This window comes from Sinocyclocheilus anshuiensis, unplaced genomic scaffold (assembly GCF_001515605.1).
Source record: "Sinocyclocheilus anshuiensis isolate Anshui unplaced genomic scaffold, SAMN03320099.WGS_v1.1 scaffold1625, whole genome shotgun sequence".
NCBI lineage: Eukaryota > Metazoa > Chordata > Actinopteri > Cypriniformes > Cyprinidae > Sinocyclocheilus > Sinocyclocheilus anshuiensis.
In genome coordinates, this window is record NW_015539802.1 from 817540 (window position 1) to 837770 (window position 20231).

The window sequence follows — 20231 nt, forward strand, 5'->3', positions numbered from 1 at the left end:
AATAATTAATTTCTATCACTGCTGTGAACTGACCACACAGAATATGAAGAATATCAAAAAATTCAGGAGTCAGCACAATTAGAGATAAGATATCAGCACAATAACACATTCAGCAAAATATTGTCTAATTACCATTATCGATAAAATCCCAGAAACTTATAGAGATATAATTTTTTGTCAATATCGCACACCCCTAATTTATGTTATATAATTGATATAATAATTTATTGATAATAATTGTTTAAATTAATATAATAACTAATACTTTTGACTCATCTGTTTTATTTAAAATGGTTTAAATGCTGAAATGTAAATTTGATCATTTTATGAAACGAATATCAAAAAATTCAGGAGTCAGCACAATTAGAGATAAGATATCAGCACAATAACACATTCAGCAAAATATTGTCTAATTACCATTATCGATAAAATCCCAGAAACTTATAGAGATATAATTTTTTGTCAATATCGCACACCCCTAATTTATGTTATATAATTGATATAATAATTTATTGATAATTGTTTAAATTAATATAATAATTAATACTTTTGACTCATCTGTTTTCTTAAAAATGGGTTAAAGGCTGAAATGTAAAGTTTATCATTTTATAAAACTTTGTTTTTGTGAAAACTTGTATCTGAACTGTAAATTACGCTTTTTACAGTAATTTTATAGTTTAATATGGTACTATAGACATTGCCCTACCCCGCTCATATGGTATTAATTTTATTTGTGCAGGTCTTAAGGTCTCAAAAAGATCTTAAATTTGAGAAAATCCTACAGAAACCCTGATTTTTCGCAAAATTAACAATGCAGCGAGTGTTAAATACAGTCATTTCACCTGGCTTTTGGGAGCGCACGAGATCTCGCGATATTACTCCTTTAGGTGAAAAGTGGTATTTGTTATAATACATAATGTACTTAAGTTGGTTGTTCATTTTATGTAGGCATATTACTTTATGTATTTTAAGTGTTGTTCAATAAAACCATGTGATTACTTGACTTTGCTACTTTATTCGAACAAATTATTATTGTCTCATTGTTAGTTTAATATACTGTATATAAATGTAGTCATACTAAGGGCTGTTTTTCAATTAGGTCTTTTTTTATTACTGAAAAATATCAGATTACTCAATTGTCAAACTAATCAATAGATTACTTGACTACCAAAATAATTGTTAGTTAGGGCTCTAGATTAGTTAAAATATTTCAAAATACAACTACATTGTTTTTGGGAGTTCAGCGTTTTGTTTTTTTGTGATTAAAAGACAAATATTTTGTCATTAAAAATTTCTTAAAAATGGTTTTAAAATATCGTCTCGTTCTAGTGAACCAAGTATCTGTATTTTGTCTCATCTCGTGAGCTAAGTGTATTGTCACACCCCTAGTGTCCATGAACATGATATAGCTCATAATTTTCCAAGTGTATGATGAAGCTTTTATTCTTCAGGTTAATCATGTATTCATGAAAAAAAAATCACTTTGAATAAGGAAATTGATAACTTTGCCATAGTATCCTTTCAAATGTTAAAGTTGCCACAGTCATTGCACATTTATTTGTTCCATTTTGTTTTATTCGTTTATTTATTAGTATTTGAAAGATAATGATATTGTGATCTCTGATTTTAAAAATGTGTGATTATGTCTGATTAAAAAAAGTAGTGCTTGAAAAGTCCTCAAGTCCTGGAATTTAAATTTGCAGTTTCTGTGCGAACCCTGTTTAAATGGGATTGTGTATATATCAGCCGTTTTAAAAAGACCACTAGTTAATTGGTAGTTGGTTGCTGGCCAAAGTCAAAGGAGCCCACTGCTACAGTATATTATGTGTGTAGTGTTTTGATCATTTTGATGTGAAAGGCATTGTTTATTAAGTTTTTTTTTTCCCCTTTTTCCCACCACCAGACTAAAAAGAAAGAACAAAAAAGACATAACTGTATTTTAAAGATAAAATACAGTTGGTCTATCATGTCTGTATCACAAACACTGCCTAACAAGTTACAGGCCAAAGTTTCATATTAATCACAAACCCAAAGTATAAGCAAAAGTAATAATGATGATTTCCTTTGCAAGTGATACTAGTTATCAAAGTCAACTGTGTATTGGTTTGTGTTTTTACTCAAACATTCAGAAGTGAAGCATTTTATTGTTTGAACATCAAAGGCTTTCAGTCTGTTGTGTAGTGCTCTCATGAGGACAACAAAGACTATTCTACACATTCTTGCATCAGTTTCTAATAAAAACTAAAGTGTTTTTTTTTTAAGGGATGTTTATGCAAAAAGTAATCCCTTTTATTCTTTCGTTATTTCATTTTATATGTATCTCCGTTCCTGTTTCCTGTATCCTTATCATCTTTACAGATGTGACCAGTATGTAACTCAGTTAGATGAGATGCAGAGACAGCTCGCCGCTGCTGAGGATGAGAAAAAGACGCTCAACTCTCTCCTCCGCATGGCCATTCAGCAGAAGCTGGCACTGACCCAGCAGCTGGAGGACCTGGAGGCCCCTCTGTCCCCTCTCAGTAACGGTGGCAGCCCGCACCACTCCCGGACCAAGCATCTGTCCAAATCAGGCCGAGCCCCGCGGAGCCCCATGAGAAGCAGTCCACACTCCAGTCCGCTGCTAGTGCCTGCCGGCCCGCAGAACACGAGCAGCCACATGAGGGCGCTCTCACGCAGCCTTCACTGCAGCCCCGTAAGAGTGCCCTCCTCTTCCTCATGCTCGTCTTTTTCTGCCTCAAATGAACCCGAGTCCTCTACGTCCACGCGGAGTCTAGCATCTGTCGGTCTTGTGCGCGACACTACTTTCGTTCGTAGTTACGGGTCACGTTCGTCTCGCTCGTTAGATGACTCTAGTGGAGGGTTGGGACCGTTTGCTATCCAGTCACAACAGCCCAAAGTTAACGAATCACAGGGAAATAGCCTGAAAGTGTCAGCGCCGCTGCGCAGTAACACGTTTATTAAAACACGTCACGCATCTGCACCAGTGAGCAAAGGCAGTTCACGTTCTGTCGAAACCCTTGATACACAATTAGGTAGAACTGATGGATCAGAGAAAAGACGTAAAGTTACAATGCAGGAGAATGATTTAAAACCTTCCAAAAAGTCTAATGCAGAACGTGCGTTTCTCAAAAAGCAGTCTAACATCTCTAAATCTCAATCTGATGAGGGAACTTCTTTTAGTCGTTTTGCATGTTCAAATACAGTGTCTACGACGCAATCTAAATTTTTCCCTAGGGCAACATCGAGTGTAACATCTTCTAGCGATCAGTCCACTCCACACAGTCCATCAGATAAACACCAGAAATCGTCCTGTAGGACAAAAGCATCCTCTAGGTTAGTGAGCCATTCAGACTCGTGTCAGGATTTTGTTGAGGAAATTGTCTAATCCTAGTCGTGAGATTAAGGGGAAACAAGGTCAACTCCGAAAACAGCAAAGAAGTGTTGATGCAGCGAAAAGGTCAACACACACTTACACACGCCAGACAAAGTTCAGAGCCACATAACTGCTCAGTTGTTGACCATCACATAAGTAAAACAATTTTACCACCAACTCTGATAAAGCTATTTAAAAAAAAATACATTGTGAGGTTCAGAATTAGATGTTTCTGCTCACTTGGTTGAGCATTTCATCGAAGTGCTATAAAAACACATTCTTTCTCATGTGTTTAGTCTGTCACAGATTCTTTGCGTCAGTTTTTTTTATCATGTTACCATTTGCTGGTTTTAACATACACAGTTCAACGTCAACATCAAAAGTTTAGGTTCGGGAAGATTAAAAAAAAAAAATGTTAAGAAGTCTTACCAAGCTATACTTCTTTGATCAAAAAATACAGCAAAGACAGTAATATGAAATATTTTTACAATTTGAAAACAGTTTTGTTCTTTTTTTAATGTTAAAATGTAATATATTACTTTGATGGCAGCGCTGAATTTTCAGCATCATTACTCCAGTCTTCAGTGTCACATGATCACATGATATTCTGATTTGATTGGCTAATAGATTGGATATAAAAATGGTCAGTGTTTCATTTATGGCTGATAAATGATGATTGTCAAAACTAAGATTTTGTCTTAAAAAGATAAGTAATAAAACATTAAAACTAAAAATCAGTCTGCATGTTGCACCACACCATTATGATGTGAAGCAGGAAAATGGATATTCATTTTGAGATTTGGTAAAAATGACTTTTTACTATTAAATTACTAGTGTTATTAAAGATTTTTCTTTAAATGAGTGTTCGATGGCCAAGGTAAGAATTGTGGAAATGGTCAAAATGAAATATGCAATATCAACCAATATGGTTCAACTAAAAAAAATCTTCAATATCACTGATAAATGATCTGGTACTTTTACATAATGCAAAAAAAAACAATTGAAGAAACATGCTGGTGGAAATTTACTTGAAATGGATGTTTATGATGCAAGATCGGTCTTTTTGTAATCTTTTATGTGTAATTGAGCTCGTATCGAACCCATGACGTTCTTTTAAGCTTTCCTCCATACTATTTCTCTGTCATAGTTTAAATCAGTCTGTTGTCATTGTATCTTATTTGATTTTCTCCCATATCTAATATCAGCTCAGCATTTGGCATTTGTATGAATGAACACATTTGACTTACTGTCTCACTGTCTTTGCAGAGATGAAATCCTCCTTGTGTCTCCCTCTGTGCTCCAGTACACATGGACCATGTTCATGCCCAGTTCATGAACACCCTTACCCTGCAGACCTGTCCTCACCTCATTGGATCTCTCTCTCGTCATGTCTCTCGTGCCTCTCCTTCCACCTTGTCTCTCGCCTGTTTTTTCATATGGTTGTCTTCCGTTTGTCTGGATCAAGTCGTTCAGCTTCAAGATATTGAAAGCTGAACACAGTCATTTCATGCCATCAGATTTTTCCTTATTCATGAACACGTGTACCAAACCAAAAACACTTGGAGATCAGTATTGTTTAGTCTAACTGGCTGTGACTGACCTTTTCTTATACAAGCCATAGATAAATACACCTTGTTTTGGTTTTAGCCTTTAAAAACTGATTTTTTTTAGCTATCATGGAGGACGTTCCTCTGGTATAACTGACCAGTTGTGCAGTTCTACTATTGGTTGTTGACGTATAACTTGCCCTGGCCTTTAAAGACCGCTACAGTGAAGTACAAAACAAACTAACACATACAACCAGTAAACAGAACAATCAACTATGCATAGGTACAAAGACTTTTGCTGCTAATTAGCTCATGCAAAATAAATAAATAAATACAATTACCAAACTGCCAGTTTATTCTGCCTACAACACAGTTAACCAACAGCACTGTTAGACAAATGTGCTTCATTTTTAAATAGGACAGTGGTAAACTTGTAATGGTTGTGTTCATGTCAAAGGGAACACGTTGACTGGGGAAAAAGTGTAATGGGATTTAAAATAGTGCCTTAATACTTTGATGTTTTGTGTGAAAATTTGTAGATAATAGCTTTAATATTTTGTTTATTGAATTGATGTTAAGGGTTTAAGTTGTTTTAAGACTAATTATGGACTTTTGTTTATGCACGTATGTACAGATAATGTTACATTCCCGGCAATAGGCTTGTTTTGTTAAAAATATAATTTCACTGTTCTTGTCAGAACCGTGTGTGTATTTGTAAGATGTTGTGTTGACCTGCCCGTCAACACTTTCATCTCCGTCTTTCATGATATTTCCATATAGAAAAAAGCTTCCTATTGTATTTTTTTTTATGGTTCTGTTAATTTTTTTAACCTGATTTTCTTTTATATTCTATTGTTCAGCCCTACAGAATGGTAATTTCCATGCAATATCAGATCTTGTTTGTGAATATGTAGTAAAAAAATTAATAAAGATTTCAATGTTTGTCGTATTATGTTTGCCTTATTGAGGATGACTTAAAATGTCAAGCAGTTATATTTTGTTTTGATTTTAAAATTGTAGCAATTTTGTTAGTTTTTACGTTTTAGTGGTATCGTTATTTTAGTAACTAAATGAAAACGAGAAATGTTGCCTTTGGAACTAGCTGATATAAAGTTTTTTTTTTATATTTCATTTCAGTTGATGTTTATTTTATTTCATATAAGTCATGAAAATGTATAGTTTAAGTTAATAATAACCCTGCAGCAAGTTGATGGTAAAAAGGTGATTGAATGTTGACACGAATGTTGATTGAATGTTGTTGTTTTTTTAAATATGAACCTAAATTATCCCATTTTCTACCATTGTCAACTACCCATACTGTATGTTTATGTGCTTCTATCTAATCTAGCATTTAAAAGTAATGCAGTTGTATTTGTAGAGGTTTTCAATTTTTAGATTGAACACATTCAACTAGATTTTGAGAGCTACTGTTACTCTTGTTAGTTTTGACATATTGGTCAGTCGCCCTGTTTAATTTCAGTGCTCTCCATTCATCACACATCAAGTGCTCCACTTCCCTCAGAGTTCCCAGAGTCATATTTCAGGTCTGAAGGTTTTGTGCCCTCTAGTTTGGCGTTTTCCCATCTTTAGTCAGAGGGGTCAATTTTTGTCATCACATCCTGAAGTAAAAAGATCCCTGAGCTCAGGGTGACGACTCTCTTGTTACACAGCTAACAAGAGCCAGCGCTTCTGTGACTGTTCTCCCTCAATGCAAATGTAACGAACGGGTCTGAAGAAATGTATTAATGTAATAATGTATTAATTTTCTCATTAAATAGTGAAGTCTACAAACATACTACAAATAGTATTAGTACTTTAATACACCCTTTGATATTCAGTCATGTTAAACGCTCCATTTGCAGCCATGATTTTTTGTGACCCTGGACCACAAAACCAGTCATAAGGGTCAATTTTTCGAAAATGAGATTTATACATCATCTGAAAGCTGAATAAATGAGCTTTCCATTGATGTATGGTTTGTTAGGACAATATTTGGCCGAGATTAAACTATTTGTAATCTGGAATCTGAGGGTGCAAAAAAATCTAAATATTGAGAAAATCTCCTTTAAAGTTGTCCAAATTAAGTTCTTAGCAATGCATATTACGGATCAAAAATTAAGTTTTTATATATTTACGGTAGGAAATGTACAAAATATCTTCATGGAACATGATCTTTACTTAATATCCTAATGATTTTTGGCATAAAATAAAATCGATAATTTTGACCCATACAATGTTTTTTTTTGCTAAAAATACACCCAAGCGACTTAAAGGTGGGGTAAGCGATTTCTGGTAGCCAATGTTGACATTTGAAATCACCAAAACAAACACGCCCCTACCCCAAAAGGGTCTCTCCCCTATTTTGATAGCTCCGCCCCACACATACATACGCAACCCAGGCAACGATTAGTTCTGTGAAACAAAGCAAAACCAATGTTACACCGTGTCTACACCCGACGCGAGTGGCGCGGCGCAACAAAATACTGAGTCATTCTATAATTAGGGGTACATGTCATGCCCATGGACTCTATTATCAATTTTACTAATTTTTCAATAACCTTTCACTTCAAACAATGATCACTTTTATATCAGGGGACATTTCTAATTCATTTAATACAAAAATACAACAGATATCCATCTTTTATCTCGCAAAAATGGCATATTTTGTACTGGAATTTACTTTTTTTGTGCTGTCCGATTTGGTTAATGTGAGGTTTTGCTCTTCAGATTAGCGCAGATTAGTTTCTGTATATATTTCTTATAAATATTTGTCCAAAATAATCATTAAATTATGAGAAAGGTGTTTTAAAAAATATTTTGCTCATGCATCTACATTAAATCATCCATTTTGTGTATGTATGCAGTGTCAACTGTGTTACTCCATATAAAACCCCCTATAAATCAGCAATGGTTTGTTCCAAAGTCACATGTCCAACATCATGTGATGTATTTTCTTTTTTTGGAGGGAAATTTGAAGACAGTGTGGAAAGTCATAACTTCTCCTCTTCAATATTTTATCTAGATTATTGTCTGCACATAGAGTAGATTAATTGACCGTCAACGGTGTTATCAACATGTTCTGGTGAACTTGCGTCACATGTTATATTTATAAATATGTAGAGACTGAATATAAAAACAAAAGTTAATCAAGGTCATGTACTAACTATTCCAAGGTCAGCAGTTTGCACAAGGCCCTAAAATGGCTGAAATGTCAACTGTGTTACCCATCAACTGTAACACACAATGTTGTGTTGACAATGTTGGCAATTCAGTGTCAATTTATGATCCCACTGAGTGTTGTTGATAAAAATAAATATTCACAAACTATTGTCATTACACAGAAATTACATAGGAATTGCCTAAAACCATGGAAAACTGGAACAATGGATAAACTTAACTGATCTAATCACGGCCATACTTTCTATGAACTCCGTATCCATAATATTATATACACATTATATTCACATTTGTCAAGGGTTAAAAAGCATTCAGAAATCCATAGGAATTGCCTAAAACCATGGAACCATGGAACAATGGATAAACTTAACTGATCTAATCACGGCCATACTTTCTATGAACTCCGTATCCATAATATTATATACACATTATATTCACATTTGTCAAGGGTTAAAAAGCATTCAGAATTCCTCATGATTGACATAAACCTATATAATATTATAGATTTGGCATATATCTATTTCTGCTTAGTCATGACTGATAAAGTGTTATGATGTTATTGTATAAGTCCTTACAACTTGAAGTGTCATGATGCATTATAAAACTTCATTTACCTTTATAATAATATAATATATATTTATTAACGTTATATATTATTATTATAATGTGTGTGTGTGTGTGTGTGTGTGTGTGTGTGTGTGTGTGTGTGTGTTATCCAAACAACACACACAATGATCCACAAAATTGTGCATCTTTCGTGATTGGCTTCTAAATCTTTATAGTACTTATTAACAAATTCAGTTTTTAAAATGGATCATTGTGGACTGTAGGTCAATGATTGGCTTATGTGTGTGTGTGTGTGTGTGTTTAAAATGCTTTATGGATACTAAGTTAATTCTTACCTGTCAACTGTGTTATGTGTGGTTTTTATGTTATAAATCTTTTAAATGTGAACTAGTCCGTCCGAAAAAAAGATGGGGATATCTCTGGAGATGGATGACTTTGGTAAGGATGGTGAATAACACTAAATTCAGCATACTGTGGATTTATGTTAAAGAAAAGTAATTTAAAATTGAAAATATTTTTATTCTTTTAAAGCTAATAGCAGTTACTCTTGCTGGACCTGTTTTGTCCCACGTCTCAAGAATGACTGATTGGCTACAAGTTTGTTTTGCTAGTCGGCCCGAATCAGTTTTCTAAAGCGTTTTTGAAAAATCGCTTACTCCACCTTTAAGACTGGTTTTGTGGTCCAGGGTCACATTTTATTCTATAATCGGAAAGCGTCCGATAACGCGTTTTTGGCTGGTCATGTGATCTAAACCTGCCTCCATGAGGCGACCCACTCCATTCAAAATAAAACCGCTTTTATTAGGCTACTGATATAACTGGAGTCCTCATCTCATGAGTGTACACGACTTAAAATGTAGTTTTTAAAAATAGCCAACTATTCACATTATTTCTGTGCAACGTGTTTGTGATGAAGAAATTGTGCGTGCGTCTTTTTGCGCACTCGGTGACAGATTGTGAGTTATTTGGATTTGTCGTTCACTCACTGCCCCCAAGCGGCGTTCAAGTGAAGTGCGCCTCACATTGACGGACAGCGAGATAAAGTGGCAGCTTTCTCAGGTGTCCCCTGTGTTGTTGTGTGGTAAATAGATAGCTTGTACTGGCACTCACTGCTGCTCAGATGGGACCTCGCTCATGGAGCGTTGACGCACTTTCGGTGAGTTCAGAGCTGCGCTTTCGATATTTTTAATACAGCTTATCCGCTATAGTCAATTTGAAGCCACAGTGTTTGTTTCAACATAAGTGTGATTTCCACAATAGTGTCATTACATCTGGATGATGAGGTTTACAACATGCCTAGACTGGAATCAGTATCTGAGTGAATTATTCATTGCATTTGCGTGTTTCAGTTGTTCTGATGCTTTTCTGCTTTTATGTCAAAACTGAGATTATGATTATTTTAATGCTTTTAAATATAATGCTGTTGTGTGTCTATTCCTATACATAGATGTTTGCAGTATATAAATGTATTTTTAGTCAAATGTATAATACATCTTAGCCACTTGCATGAAAATATAATGCATGCATTTATCTGTCAGTCAGCAATCTGTTCTAATTTTGCTTGAAATGACAAAAAAATCATTTGAGTGGGCAGGCATTTGACCAGCTGATAAATTATAGATCCCACTTAGGTGAAACTCACCCCTCTTGTCACTCTCTTTGCTTTCATTGACGATCCCAAACGCACAGTTTCCCAGCATGCAGCAGGAGCTTTGGCTGAGGGCTCTTCTTGATACCTGTGTGTGCAATGAGATCGGCCGCTGCAAAAACACTCCCGACTGGACCGTCCGAACAAGAGCTCAAAAATGCCTTATCCAACAGCCTCGCAGGACACAACCACGTCTCCAACTCCAGCAGACCAGCACAGTCCAGAGCAAAGATGTCCACAGACACTTTTAATTGTAGTTCTTTGCATCATCCTGGCGATAATCGAGGTGCGTTGTCCTGGTGTTTTTCACAGACGGTGACATGAGAAGTGTGTCTTGTAGAATTTTGCAGAATTAACTTTTGTGTCTATGAAAATGCAGATAAATGTGATATTGCAGAGGGCCCCTGGAACCTGAACAACCCGGTGAAAGCCTCGAGGAGCCATCAGGAGCTTCACAAGGAGCTGTTACTGGCCCACAAAAAGTAAGATCACCATAAAATGCTCCAAATCAGATACTGTCATGGAGACTTTAATAAATCGCTGAGCTTTTTTAAGTGGGTTGTTGAAATATTAATGATGCCTCGTTCTCTCTCTCTCTCTCGCTGGTCTTTTGTGTCAGGCAGGCATGTGTGGACACACAGGCTGCAATAGTACACCCTCTGGTATTATCAGGCCACACTGTGGCAGACATTGTAATGATAGGCCTGCTGACACTACTGAAAAACAATAGTTCGGTCAGTTTGGCAGAGAAATATGGGCTCAAAAATTACAGTTAAATCTCATGATATCTATGAAGCCCCTTAGTCCCCTGGTGATGGGTTAAAAAAAGATAAGAAGGATGTTTTTTATATAAAACTTTTACATTCCACTGTAAACATTGTGTTGGAAATAATACTAGGTTGAAAGAAAAAGTGTATTTCATGCTTTTGTGGGCAAGCAGAAAGTTTCTTAGGGGAATGCAAAAGCATTGAAATGTAATTTATTCCCCCGAGAAAATACTTAATTTGTTCCCTCACAAAACTTTGTGTTGCCAGATTAAACATTATGTTCCCTCGCAAAACTTTTGCATTCTGTTGCAGTCTTTTGCATTCACCCTAGAAACTTCACATTCCCAAAATGCAAAAGTTTTGTGTTTCCCTAAAAAACGTCACATTTCATTGCAAAACTTTTGCATTTTGATACAAAACTTTTACATTCCCCTGAGAAACATTTCCTCTTAAAACATTTGTGATGGAAATAATACAACGTGGGAGGAAAAATTATTTTAATGTTTTTGTGAGGGGAACGCAAAAGATTTGCAAGAGGGGCTCCATACCATACGATGTCATAATACAAAAACACAAGAAAAATTATTTGAGCTTTTCCTCAAACATTTTAATAAAATGTCATTTTTTAATTTTTGGATAGAAGTGTTCGCTAAACGCAAAAAATGCAAATGTAAATTTTACCTAGATACATTATCACCAGTTATTTTGCTGTATATTTGGAAGATTTTCCCCCCTAGTAGGATCAATATTCCTATCAATCTATCTGATTTTAGGCATAGTTATTGGTCCATAGTTGTTTGATAGGAATGTGGTTCCTGGACAAAAAAAAAAGTAAAAAAAAAAGCATTCCTGGACAAAAAAAGCGTAGGCACTGGATTTTCTCCTTAAGGATATTAAGTACAGTTCTTCTATTACTTTGACGTGCAGCGTTGTTGATGTTAACTAAAACAAACTATTAAAAATGTTTTCGTTAATTTAAATAAAGTTGAAATAGAATAAAATATTAATATTAGATGAAAAACTTTAAAATGAAAACTAAAATAAAAAGCTAATTCAAAACTATTACAGCATATAAAAATGCTAGCATAGCACTGGTAAAATGTTACTTTTATATGTGTTGTTTGTGCTTGGGCCCTTTGGGCGGGACACAGGGCTGGTGGTGTGCTGTAAGCCGGAGCTTCAGATGGTTCTGGAGAAGAGGAAGACAGAGCAGACCCAGAGAGAGGAGGGAGAGCAGAGCAGGGGTCCTCTGGAGCAGGTGCTGCTCGAACGCCAGAGCAAACATCAGGAGATGATGGTCAGCAGCCTCCTAAAGTGTGTGTGTGCTGAAAACAACTAATCGAACACAAATGCTGTGAACAACAATTGTGTAATGTGTAGTATTGATTTTTTTTTCACATTGCTCTTGTATGTTCCTTAATTCTTGACCATGTTACCTCTAGTTTTTTTTACTGTGTTATCATAATAAATTAATATGAATGAACTGTGCTTTCACGATCTTTAATGTAATTTTGTTTACCACGTTTCAATACCTGTAATAACTGGTGGAATCTCGTTACCATGGTCAAATTTAAGGTTAAGATTTCATCAGTTGTATTAGCCTTAAGTGTTTTGTGATTTGTCTTGTTGCTTCTCAGAAGGAGAAGGAGGAGGAGCAGAGGCTATGTGAGGAGGTCCAGCTCTTAGAGTTCGTCCGAGTGAGACAGAACCTGAGGAAAGTCCATACAGCTCTACAGAAGAACCTTCACTCCTGAATCTGACCAGCGCTGATCTGACTAAACACATGCTTCATTTGCAAACACAGTACACAGTGTTTCATTATTTGTTATTAAACTTTTTCACAGTCTGTTGCAGTTCACTACATTGCATTGTGTTCTATAATAATTAAATAATGTTAAAAAACACACCCATGGTCATCTTAAAATACCATTAGCTATTATAATAACTACAATTACTGATAGGCCCTAGTACTGTAAAACTATACAAAATCTGCTGAAATCATTCTGTCATTTTGTTTAACTTTTTTGTTGAGAGTGGAGGCCAGTTTTATTGTAAAACCCGAAAGGTCATTAAATAAAAAACACAATTCTACCATGGTACTTGTTCAACTACATGGTTGTCCTATCCATGTTTTTGATTATTATTATTAGTAGTAGTAGTAGTAAAAATAATAACGGGGTAAAGAGCTACTGTGGCGAGTGTTTAATGTGTAATAGCCAAGGTGTTAAAGTATTTCTAATGTCAGTATTGTAAGTTTTGTCCTATTGTAAAAAATCAAACCATATCGAACTATTTATACAACTTAAACAACTTGCTTTAATGTCAGTCTACCTGCATTTGCAGTAAAACGGTTCCATCGTGAAAAGGCGCTCTGTTTGCGCAGAAATCAAACGGTAGCAGTGCTTGCGAAACTAAAGCGTGTTGCGCAAGTGCAGCGCTTACATGAGCCCACTAAACACACCCTCGCCTGTCCTCCTGTGCTGTGATTGGATGAGCAGGGATAGCAGCTGGCGAATGAGCTCAGGAAAGCGGAATAAACAGGAGCAGCTGTCTGGATGTTGGTCATATGATGCGCCGATTTTCACTGTCTGCAAAAACTGAGGAAGAGTCGATTTATAAGCGCTTTTATTTTTCACTGTCACTAAAAAGAAGATCGTTTTAAAAAACAGTCAAGTATAGTAGGCTATAGAAGGGGGGTTTTCTTCGTCTGGAAAAACAGGTAAGTGAATATGAAGTGTTTTGCAAGCAGGGAAATGCCAAGGGACGCAAGTTTTGACATGATTATTGTTTTTCTTGTAAAGTTGGGTTGTTCCACTGGCACGCAATATGCAGAGAGTTTTTACGGGAATATCATAATCAGTTATCACAGATTTAACAACCAGTTCCACAAATGAACTTCTTGTAGAGAGTCAGCAAACCCCTTCAGAGTTGCCTTTACCTCTAAAAGCTTTTAGTTCGTTCAAGCAGATAATGTTAATGAAGCAGAAAGCAAAAGCTTGTGTTTAATAAATAACCTGAACGGCTGACAGTGGTTGCTATTTAAAAAATGCTTTGTATTTGTTTTAGTTTAGTTTTCTGATTGGTTAAGATACTGTCACAGTTTTCATAAATAAAAAGCATATAGAAAACACACTGCTTCACGTACATAAATGCTTATTTAGGAGAGTTTAACAAGACTTAAACTGAATTCATCTTTGCATTGCTGAGTTATTGAGTATGCAAACATTTTAGGTGTATGATACACAGCTGACAGAAGAGATATAAAGTTAACATATGGACAAACACTGATTCACTGACAAAGATCAAGGGTCAGTTTTTAACATCACAGGATCACTACTGCAATACCCATATATTCAAACTTTATTATGTCCTACTATAAAACAGCCATCATGTATGACCCTAAACCGTCACTTTTATTTTAAGGAACAATGACTGCAGCACTGCTGGAACAGTATCAAGAGAGAATCCGGACTGAACTGGACAGAGTCGTGGATTTTTGGCTAAAATATTCCCATGACAAGGAACACGGGTGAAATGATTCACATTTTAATAAATGGCTTTAGCAGAATTTCCTTATAGGCCTAATTCTTTAAATATCTAACTGGATGCTAAATTGTATTCTGTAACCCTGAATGGTTAACAAACATAAATGCTGAAACATTGAAATTGCCCTCAGCACTGAACCCTGAGGGACACCCATCATTCAAAGACATACTTTGCTGAGTTATAAGTGTTTGTTAATTTAACAATTAATTGATTTAACATGTGGATTAAATATAATGCCCCTGTTAAATGTTTTTCATTTTATTGACTTTAGTGGTTTTTTTAACTGCCTTGGAAAAGATGGGAAGGTCTATGATGAGCTGAAATATGTGTGGTTACAAGGGAGACAGGTTAGATATTTTTTTTCTTTCATTTTAGTGTTTATTTTCAAGTTCTTTTTATTCATATATTAATCATAAGCTGACGATTTTTTTTTTTATAAAAGCTGTGTTAAATTGAGTGTCTGATGTCTGACATCCCCTAGGTCTGGATGTACAGCAGGCTGTATCGTACAGTGGAAAGATTTCACAGACCTGAGATTCTTGAGGCTGCTAAATCAGGTTTGGGATTCAGTTTCTCAGTTGCTTTTTCCATCCATCCATTTGAGTAATGACTGCTGAAAATCCAGCTTTGTTATCACAGGAATAAATTATAGTTAAAAATAGAAAAGTTATTTTATATTGTAATAATATTTCACAATATTATTGTTTTGACTGTATTTCTGACCAAATAAGTGCAGCATTGGCGAGCCGAGAGAGATTTATATGCAGAAACTGGATCTGCAGAAATTACGTTCATAAAAATGGCATTTGTTTTTTTTTGATTTAGTACTGCCCTAAAAAATCTAATGCATGAAACACGTTGACATATACAGTAATTCAGAAGTCAAAATAATTGAATTTCCCCAAATGACCCTGTTCAAAAGTTAACATGTATACGTGCATCTTGACTTTCAGGTGCTGCATTTCTGCAAAAGTTTGCTCGAGTTCAGGCCTCCAGCGGCCCGGGGAAATGTGCCTTCTGCCTGACGAGAGATGGGCGAACAGTGAAGTTTCAAAGGACGATATTCAGCGAGTGTTTTTATGTGATGGCCATGGATGAGCTGTCGAGGATTACACAAGACAAAGAGATGCAGGTAAAACTATTAGTCAGCATCTCACCTAGAACTTAAAATGGATTAAATAATAATGACATAACGCATACAGAATTGACTCTGCCAGTTAGGTCATGCTTTATACATGTTTTATTAAAAACTGAGCAGCTTTCAGTGACTTATAGCTTATGCATTTAAATATTTTCTCACCTCCGATGTTGAAATAACTTTATATCTTTAGTTTATTTCATATATCTCATGGTTGATGTCAGGTTTTGTTTTGTCTGTGTTCTCCACAGGCAGATGCTGAGAGCATGATGGACCGGTTGATATTCTGGGTTCAGACTGATTCGTCAGATCTTGGTCGTCCTCAACTTCCTGGTGATCTGCCAATCAACAGCATGGCAGTTCCCATGATGCTCCTGTGCCTGGTAGATCAGCTGACAGAGGGTAGAACTGATGTTGCAGAAAAGTACAAAGACCTGAGCGGATGGTGTGTGGAACGGATACTGCAGCACATACAGGTGAGCCAACATTAAACAAGCTTCAGTGCTGTGACACTAAGCCTAAAATGTGCCTATAATGTATCAATGAAAAAAAAATTCTGAAGAAAATGCCAAATGATACATTATACTAAATTCTTTAATCTCAGAGAGATGGAAAAGCCATTTTGGAAAATGTCACATTGAATGGAAAGGAACTTCCTGGCTGTCAAGGGCGGTTGCAGAACCCTGGTAAAAGAGCATTTCAAAATACAACAGGATCAATGACTTCTTGATTACAATAGGTCTCTAATCAGTTTGTTAGCTTGTTTATCTGCATCTTATAAAGAGGCTTGGAGTAAATCCAACCTCACTGTCACTTTCCTCATAAATTCAGCATCTGTTACTATCAGTGGCGTCTCTCTCTAGGCCACGCTCTGGAGGCTGGCTGGTTCCTGCTGCAGTACGCGCTGAAAAAAGGAGACGTGCAGCTGCAGAAGACAGCAGTGGATAAATTCATGGAGATCCCCTTCCACACCGGATGGGACAAACAACATGGCGGCCTTTTCTACTTCCTGGATGTAGACGGTCATTGTCCGACTCAGGTCAGATTATATCCATAATTCAATGTCAAATTTGAAGTAGGCGAGATCAGGCCAACAGTCGGCCATCACTGAGCGTCTGTTCCACACCATTGGCACTAATCAGACCCCGTCTGTAGCTTTTTGGCTGATTGAACGCGTGTTCAGAGAAAAATCACTCTGATTGGCTGTTCTGCTTTAGTAAACCAGTGCACGAGAAGAAAAAAACTAAGGTGCTGAAAGTGTGCAACAATGAGTTCCAATATGTCAATAATTTCATGACATGGCTGCCTAGAATGGACATAGTGACCCACCATGATTTTTATTCAAAATTGTAACCAGGCGCTGCTTTGTATAAGGTTTATATATCCAGTCCTAGTTTGAGTTCCCTTTTTGAATGATGAATACAGATTACTGCCCCCTGCTGTTATGGAGTTATTTCCTCAGACTAAGTTAAGTTGAAATGCACCTTCTGACTTTTAATATTTTGGTTTTCAGCCAAAGCTTTTTTTGTGGTTCAGCTATTGCGCTTTAATTGTGACATGTTTTAATGTATGTCTTACAGTTAGAGTGGAATATGAAGTTGTGGTGGCCTCACTGTGAAGCTCTGATTGCTTACCTGATGGCTTACAGTCACAGCAGAGAGCCTGTGCTACTGGATCGGTTCAAGCAGATCTACGACTACACCTTCACACATGTAAGAGATGTTTCAGAGACATTTAATTTGGAGTAAGGCTCTTTCAGTATAATCACAAGAAGTTCAGATCCATCATGTACTCTTCTCAAGTTTGCTGATGAGGAACATGGCGAATGGTTTGGATATCTGAGTCGTCAGGGAGAACTTGTGCTGGATTTCAAAGGAGGACCCTTCAAAGGTGAGTAGCTATGAAGAAAATGCTTTCAATCACTGTCAAACGTGGTTCACGCTCACCTGTCGATTTTTGTTGTGATTATTCATATTCAAAATGAATATACCTTTTTTTTTTGCGCAGCAGAGCATCTTTCAGACCCAATTAATAAGCTACACTACCATTCAAAAGTTTGGGGTCAAAGATTTTCATAATATTGTGACTATAACATTTTAAATTGTTTTCTAATATATTTGAATACATTTTAAAATGTTCTCCAACATTTGTCCAGGGTTCTTCCATGTTCCTCGCTGTCTCTACACATGTGAGAAGCTTCTGGACGGTCTTCTTGAAAGGCAGGATTCTTGAACTTGCAGACATTTTGCACTCCCAGATATGACTGGAAAGTGTAACTGACATTTCTCGTAACTGATCAGGTTGCATAAAAATGCAATTATAAAATTTTAATCATACAGTTTTAACTATTCTAATTGGGTCTTTATTACAGTATTACTGTTACGTTTATATTATGGGTTCACATTCATCATTTTATTAATTTTTAAGCCATTCATCCAACATTTAAATGAAAGGGACCACAGTTTTGTTTTTATTCAGCTATGCGAGTTTATAAACATGTTCTTAAACTTGAAATCACTCCTCTGATGATGACTGTGCTGCTCTTTTGAGCGCCTCTTTTGGTCCATCCTCTTTTATAATTTTGCATACATTATAAAACACACAGACTTTCCAAATGTGCTGAATAAATGTTGACATGTCTACTTAAGTTATCTTTGTTTTGGCTTACCTTACTGTGATACTTTTGTCCTTTAGCTGATTCTTTTGTAAATCTCACTATGTGACGGCTGTTTCATGTCGTGCTCGCGGCTAACAGAGGACCTCTGAAACTCAAAAACATACTACTTGAAAATAAACTCAGTTTAAAACTTCAGATAAGCTACGAGTTTATAATAACTGGTTAAAAGTCATGAAACAGATTCCTAAAACAAGTCTAAACTTTTATTTTCTAACAAGAGTGAAAAGAAAAAAAGGCAACATTGAAATGAAAATGTTTATACACAAACTCACGACAATGCGTGTCTGCAATACCAATAATAATAATAATAATAATAGAATAATAATAATAGAATTATTAGAACCCCAGCGACAAAAGATGGAGATAAAGGGAGTTAAAGTGAGATTTTGTACAGTTCTGTGGAGAGGGGGTAGAGAGCAGGTAGCATAAAAGAGACACTGAAAGGAAATGACAATGAAGACAGCAAAACTCAGAGGAAGTGGAAAAGAGAGAAAGGACTATGCAGTTACCTATCTTAGGAAAGTAGCACCAGAACGTAAATGCCTTTGCTTTTCCGTCACTTTCAAAATATTACACTAGTTTATTCACAATGTTGAATCTCCCTGACAAAATGTGAGACCCGGTACAAAAAGAATACGAGTGTCATTGTAGCAACGCCGCTAAACGCCCCTTCTGCCCATCATAGAGTGTGTCTGTGTGTGAATACCTGGACAAGTCGTTTTATGCAGCACACGGCATTTGCGTTAAGAACAGTTTGGTACATCTATATTGTAAAGACAGACAGCTTAACTGCAGGGCAAATCTCATTTTATCCCTCCCCTAAGAGAACAGAGATCTGCAGCCTGTGCCAGTGCACCGTTCAGGATGAGGGGTGAGAACAGAGGCAAAGGGGAAGGAAAACAGGAAAAAGTGCAGTGGTTAGTATGGTGGGGAGCGTCCACTTGATGGGTTGAAAAAAATTATTGTGAGCTTATTATGTGGGGAAATGAGCCTGAGGCCTGCGTTTTTCTGTCTCTGTGGTTCTCCTCTCGTTCACATCGTCCGCCCCTCCACAGCTTCAGGAAATCATCATAAGATCTGCAAGAGAAGAGTAGGGTTGGGTATTGTTTGAATTTTATCAATTCCAATTCTGCTTATCTGCCTTTTCACGACCATAATGTAATTGATAAATCTTCATTTGAAGTGTCAAATTACTTTCAAAAGGTGATTTACTCTATTTTAATCGCAAGTTTATATCTGAACTATAAACTTTTATCCCAGTACTTCTGTGATTTGAATGTTTGTAACAGAAATAATGATGCTGTGTGGTTGAAAAGACTGTGAAGCCGTTTCATTCATGACAGACAGCTGCTCTCTTTAAGTCAGTGGCAGTGCGAACGCAGATTTAAATGTTCAAATCACACTGATGTGATCGTACGCTGCATGTACAAACCAAGTGATCACAACGTTGTGATCACACATGTAAAAGGTTGGGGAATAAAACATTAAAGGGATCATATGATGCGATTTCATTTTTTCCTTTCTCTTTGAAGTATTACAAGCTCTTGGTGCATAACGAAGATCTGTAAAGTTGCAAAGACTAAAGTCTCAAATCCAAAGAAGCAGAGTCCAGCCCGGGATCGTCACATGTGGTTGCTCACTCAAGCTGGCCTCCGCTCACTCTAGCCCGCCGCGTGTTTCGTTGTGAAAGCGAAACTACTTTGTTTGGTCTTCCAAAAGAGGACATGACTATAAATCAGTGGCCTGGAGCTGATCCGTGCTGGTCGCTGAGGAAATACATCAACTTCACAC

General features: G+C 36.4%; 3 protein-coding genes across 4 annotated transcripts in view; all 3 read left to right on the forward strand.

Annotated features, from left to right (window-relative positions):
- Positions 1–5809, forward strand: part of LOC107683887 (protein bicaudal D homolog 2-like) — a 28143-nt gene extending 22334 nt beyond the window's left edge. For both annotated transcript variants that reach the window (XM_016479951.1, XM_016479950.1), the window contains exons 9-10: positions 2359–2692; positions 4640–5809. In XM_016479951.1, coding sequence (XP_016335437.1) covers positions 2359–2692; positions 4640–4645 — 340 coding nt within the window. In that variant the 3' untranslated portion in view covers positions 4646–5809. The remainder of the gene's footprint in view (positions 1–2358; positions 2693–4639) is intronic.
- Positions 5810–9676: 3867 nt separating this feature from the next.
- LOC107683911 (protein FAM107B-like) lies at positions 9677–13170 on the forward strand. Its single transcript, XM_016479973.1, has 5 exons — positions 9677–9820; positions 10354–10598; positions 10692–10794; positions 12220–12376; positions 12717–13170. Exons 2-5 carry the CDS (start codon positions 10412–10414, stop codon positions 12831–12833), a joined length of 564 nt encoding a protein of 187 aa, XP_016335459.1. The 5' UTR covers positions 9677–9820; positions 10354–10411; the 3' UTR covers positions 12834–13170.
- A 422-nt stretch (positions 13171–13592) lies between these two features.
- LOC107683888 (N-acylglucosamine 2-epimerase-like) lies at positions 13593–19558 on the forward strand. Its single transcript, XM_016479952.1, has 11 exons — positions 13593–13798; positions 14503–14608; positions 14897–14972; positions 15107–15182; positions 15579–15757; positions 16015–16239; positions 16368–16449; positions 16627–16802; positions 17344–17475; positions 17566–17653; positions 17919–19558. The coding sequence occupies exons 2-11, from the start codon at positions 14508–14510 to the stop codon at positions 17993–17995; spliced, it is 1212 nt and encodes a 403-aa protein (XP_016335438.1). The 5' UTR covers positions 13593–13798; positions 14503–14507; the 3' UTR covers positions 17996–19558.
- The last annotated feature ends 673 nt before the right edge of the window (positions 19559–20231 follow it).

Coding starts and splice junctions, on each gene's coding strand:
- LOC107683911 (XM_016479973.1), top strand. CDS start 10,412: ATGAGATCGGCCGCTGCAAAAACACTCCCGACTGGACCGTCCGAACAA. Junction 10,599..10,691: donor TCATCCTGGCGATAATCGAG/GTGCGTTGTCCT, acceptor ATGAAAATGCAG/ATAAATGTGATATTGCAGAG. Junction 12,377..12,716: donor GCAAACATCAGGAGATGATG/GTCAGCAGCCTC, acceptor GTTGCTTCTCAG/AAGGAGAAGGAGGAGGAGCA.
- LOC107683888 (XM_016479952.1), top strand. CDS start 14,508: ATGACTGCAGCACTGCTGGAACAGTATCAAGAGAGAATCCGGACTGAA. Junction 16,803..17,343: donor ACGGTCATTGTCCGACTCAG/GTCAGATTATAT, acceptor TATGTCTTACAG/TTAGAGTGGAATATGAAGTT. Junction 17,654..17,918: donor CAAAGGAGGACCCTTCAAAG/GTGAGTAGCTAT, acceptor ACATTTGTCCAG/GGTTCTTCCATGTTCCTCGC.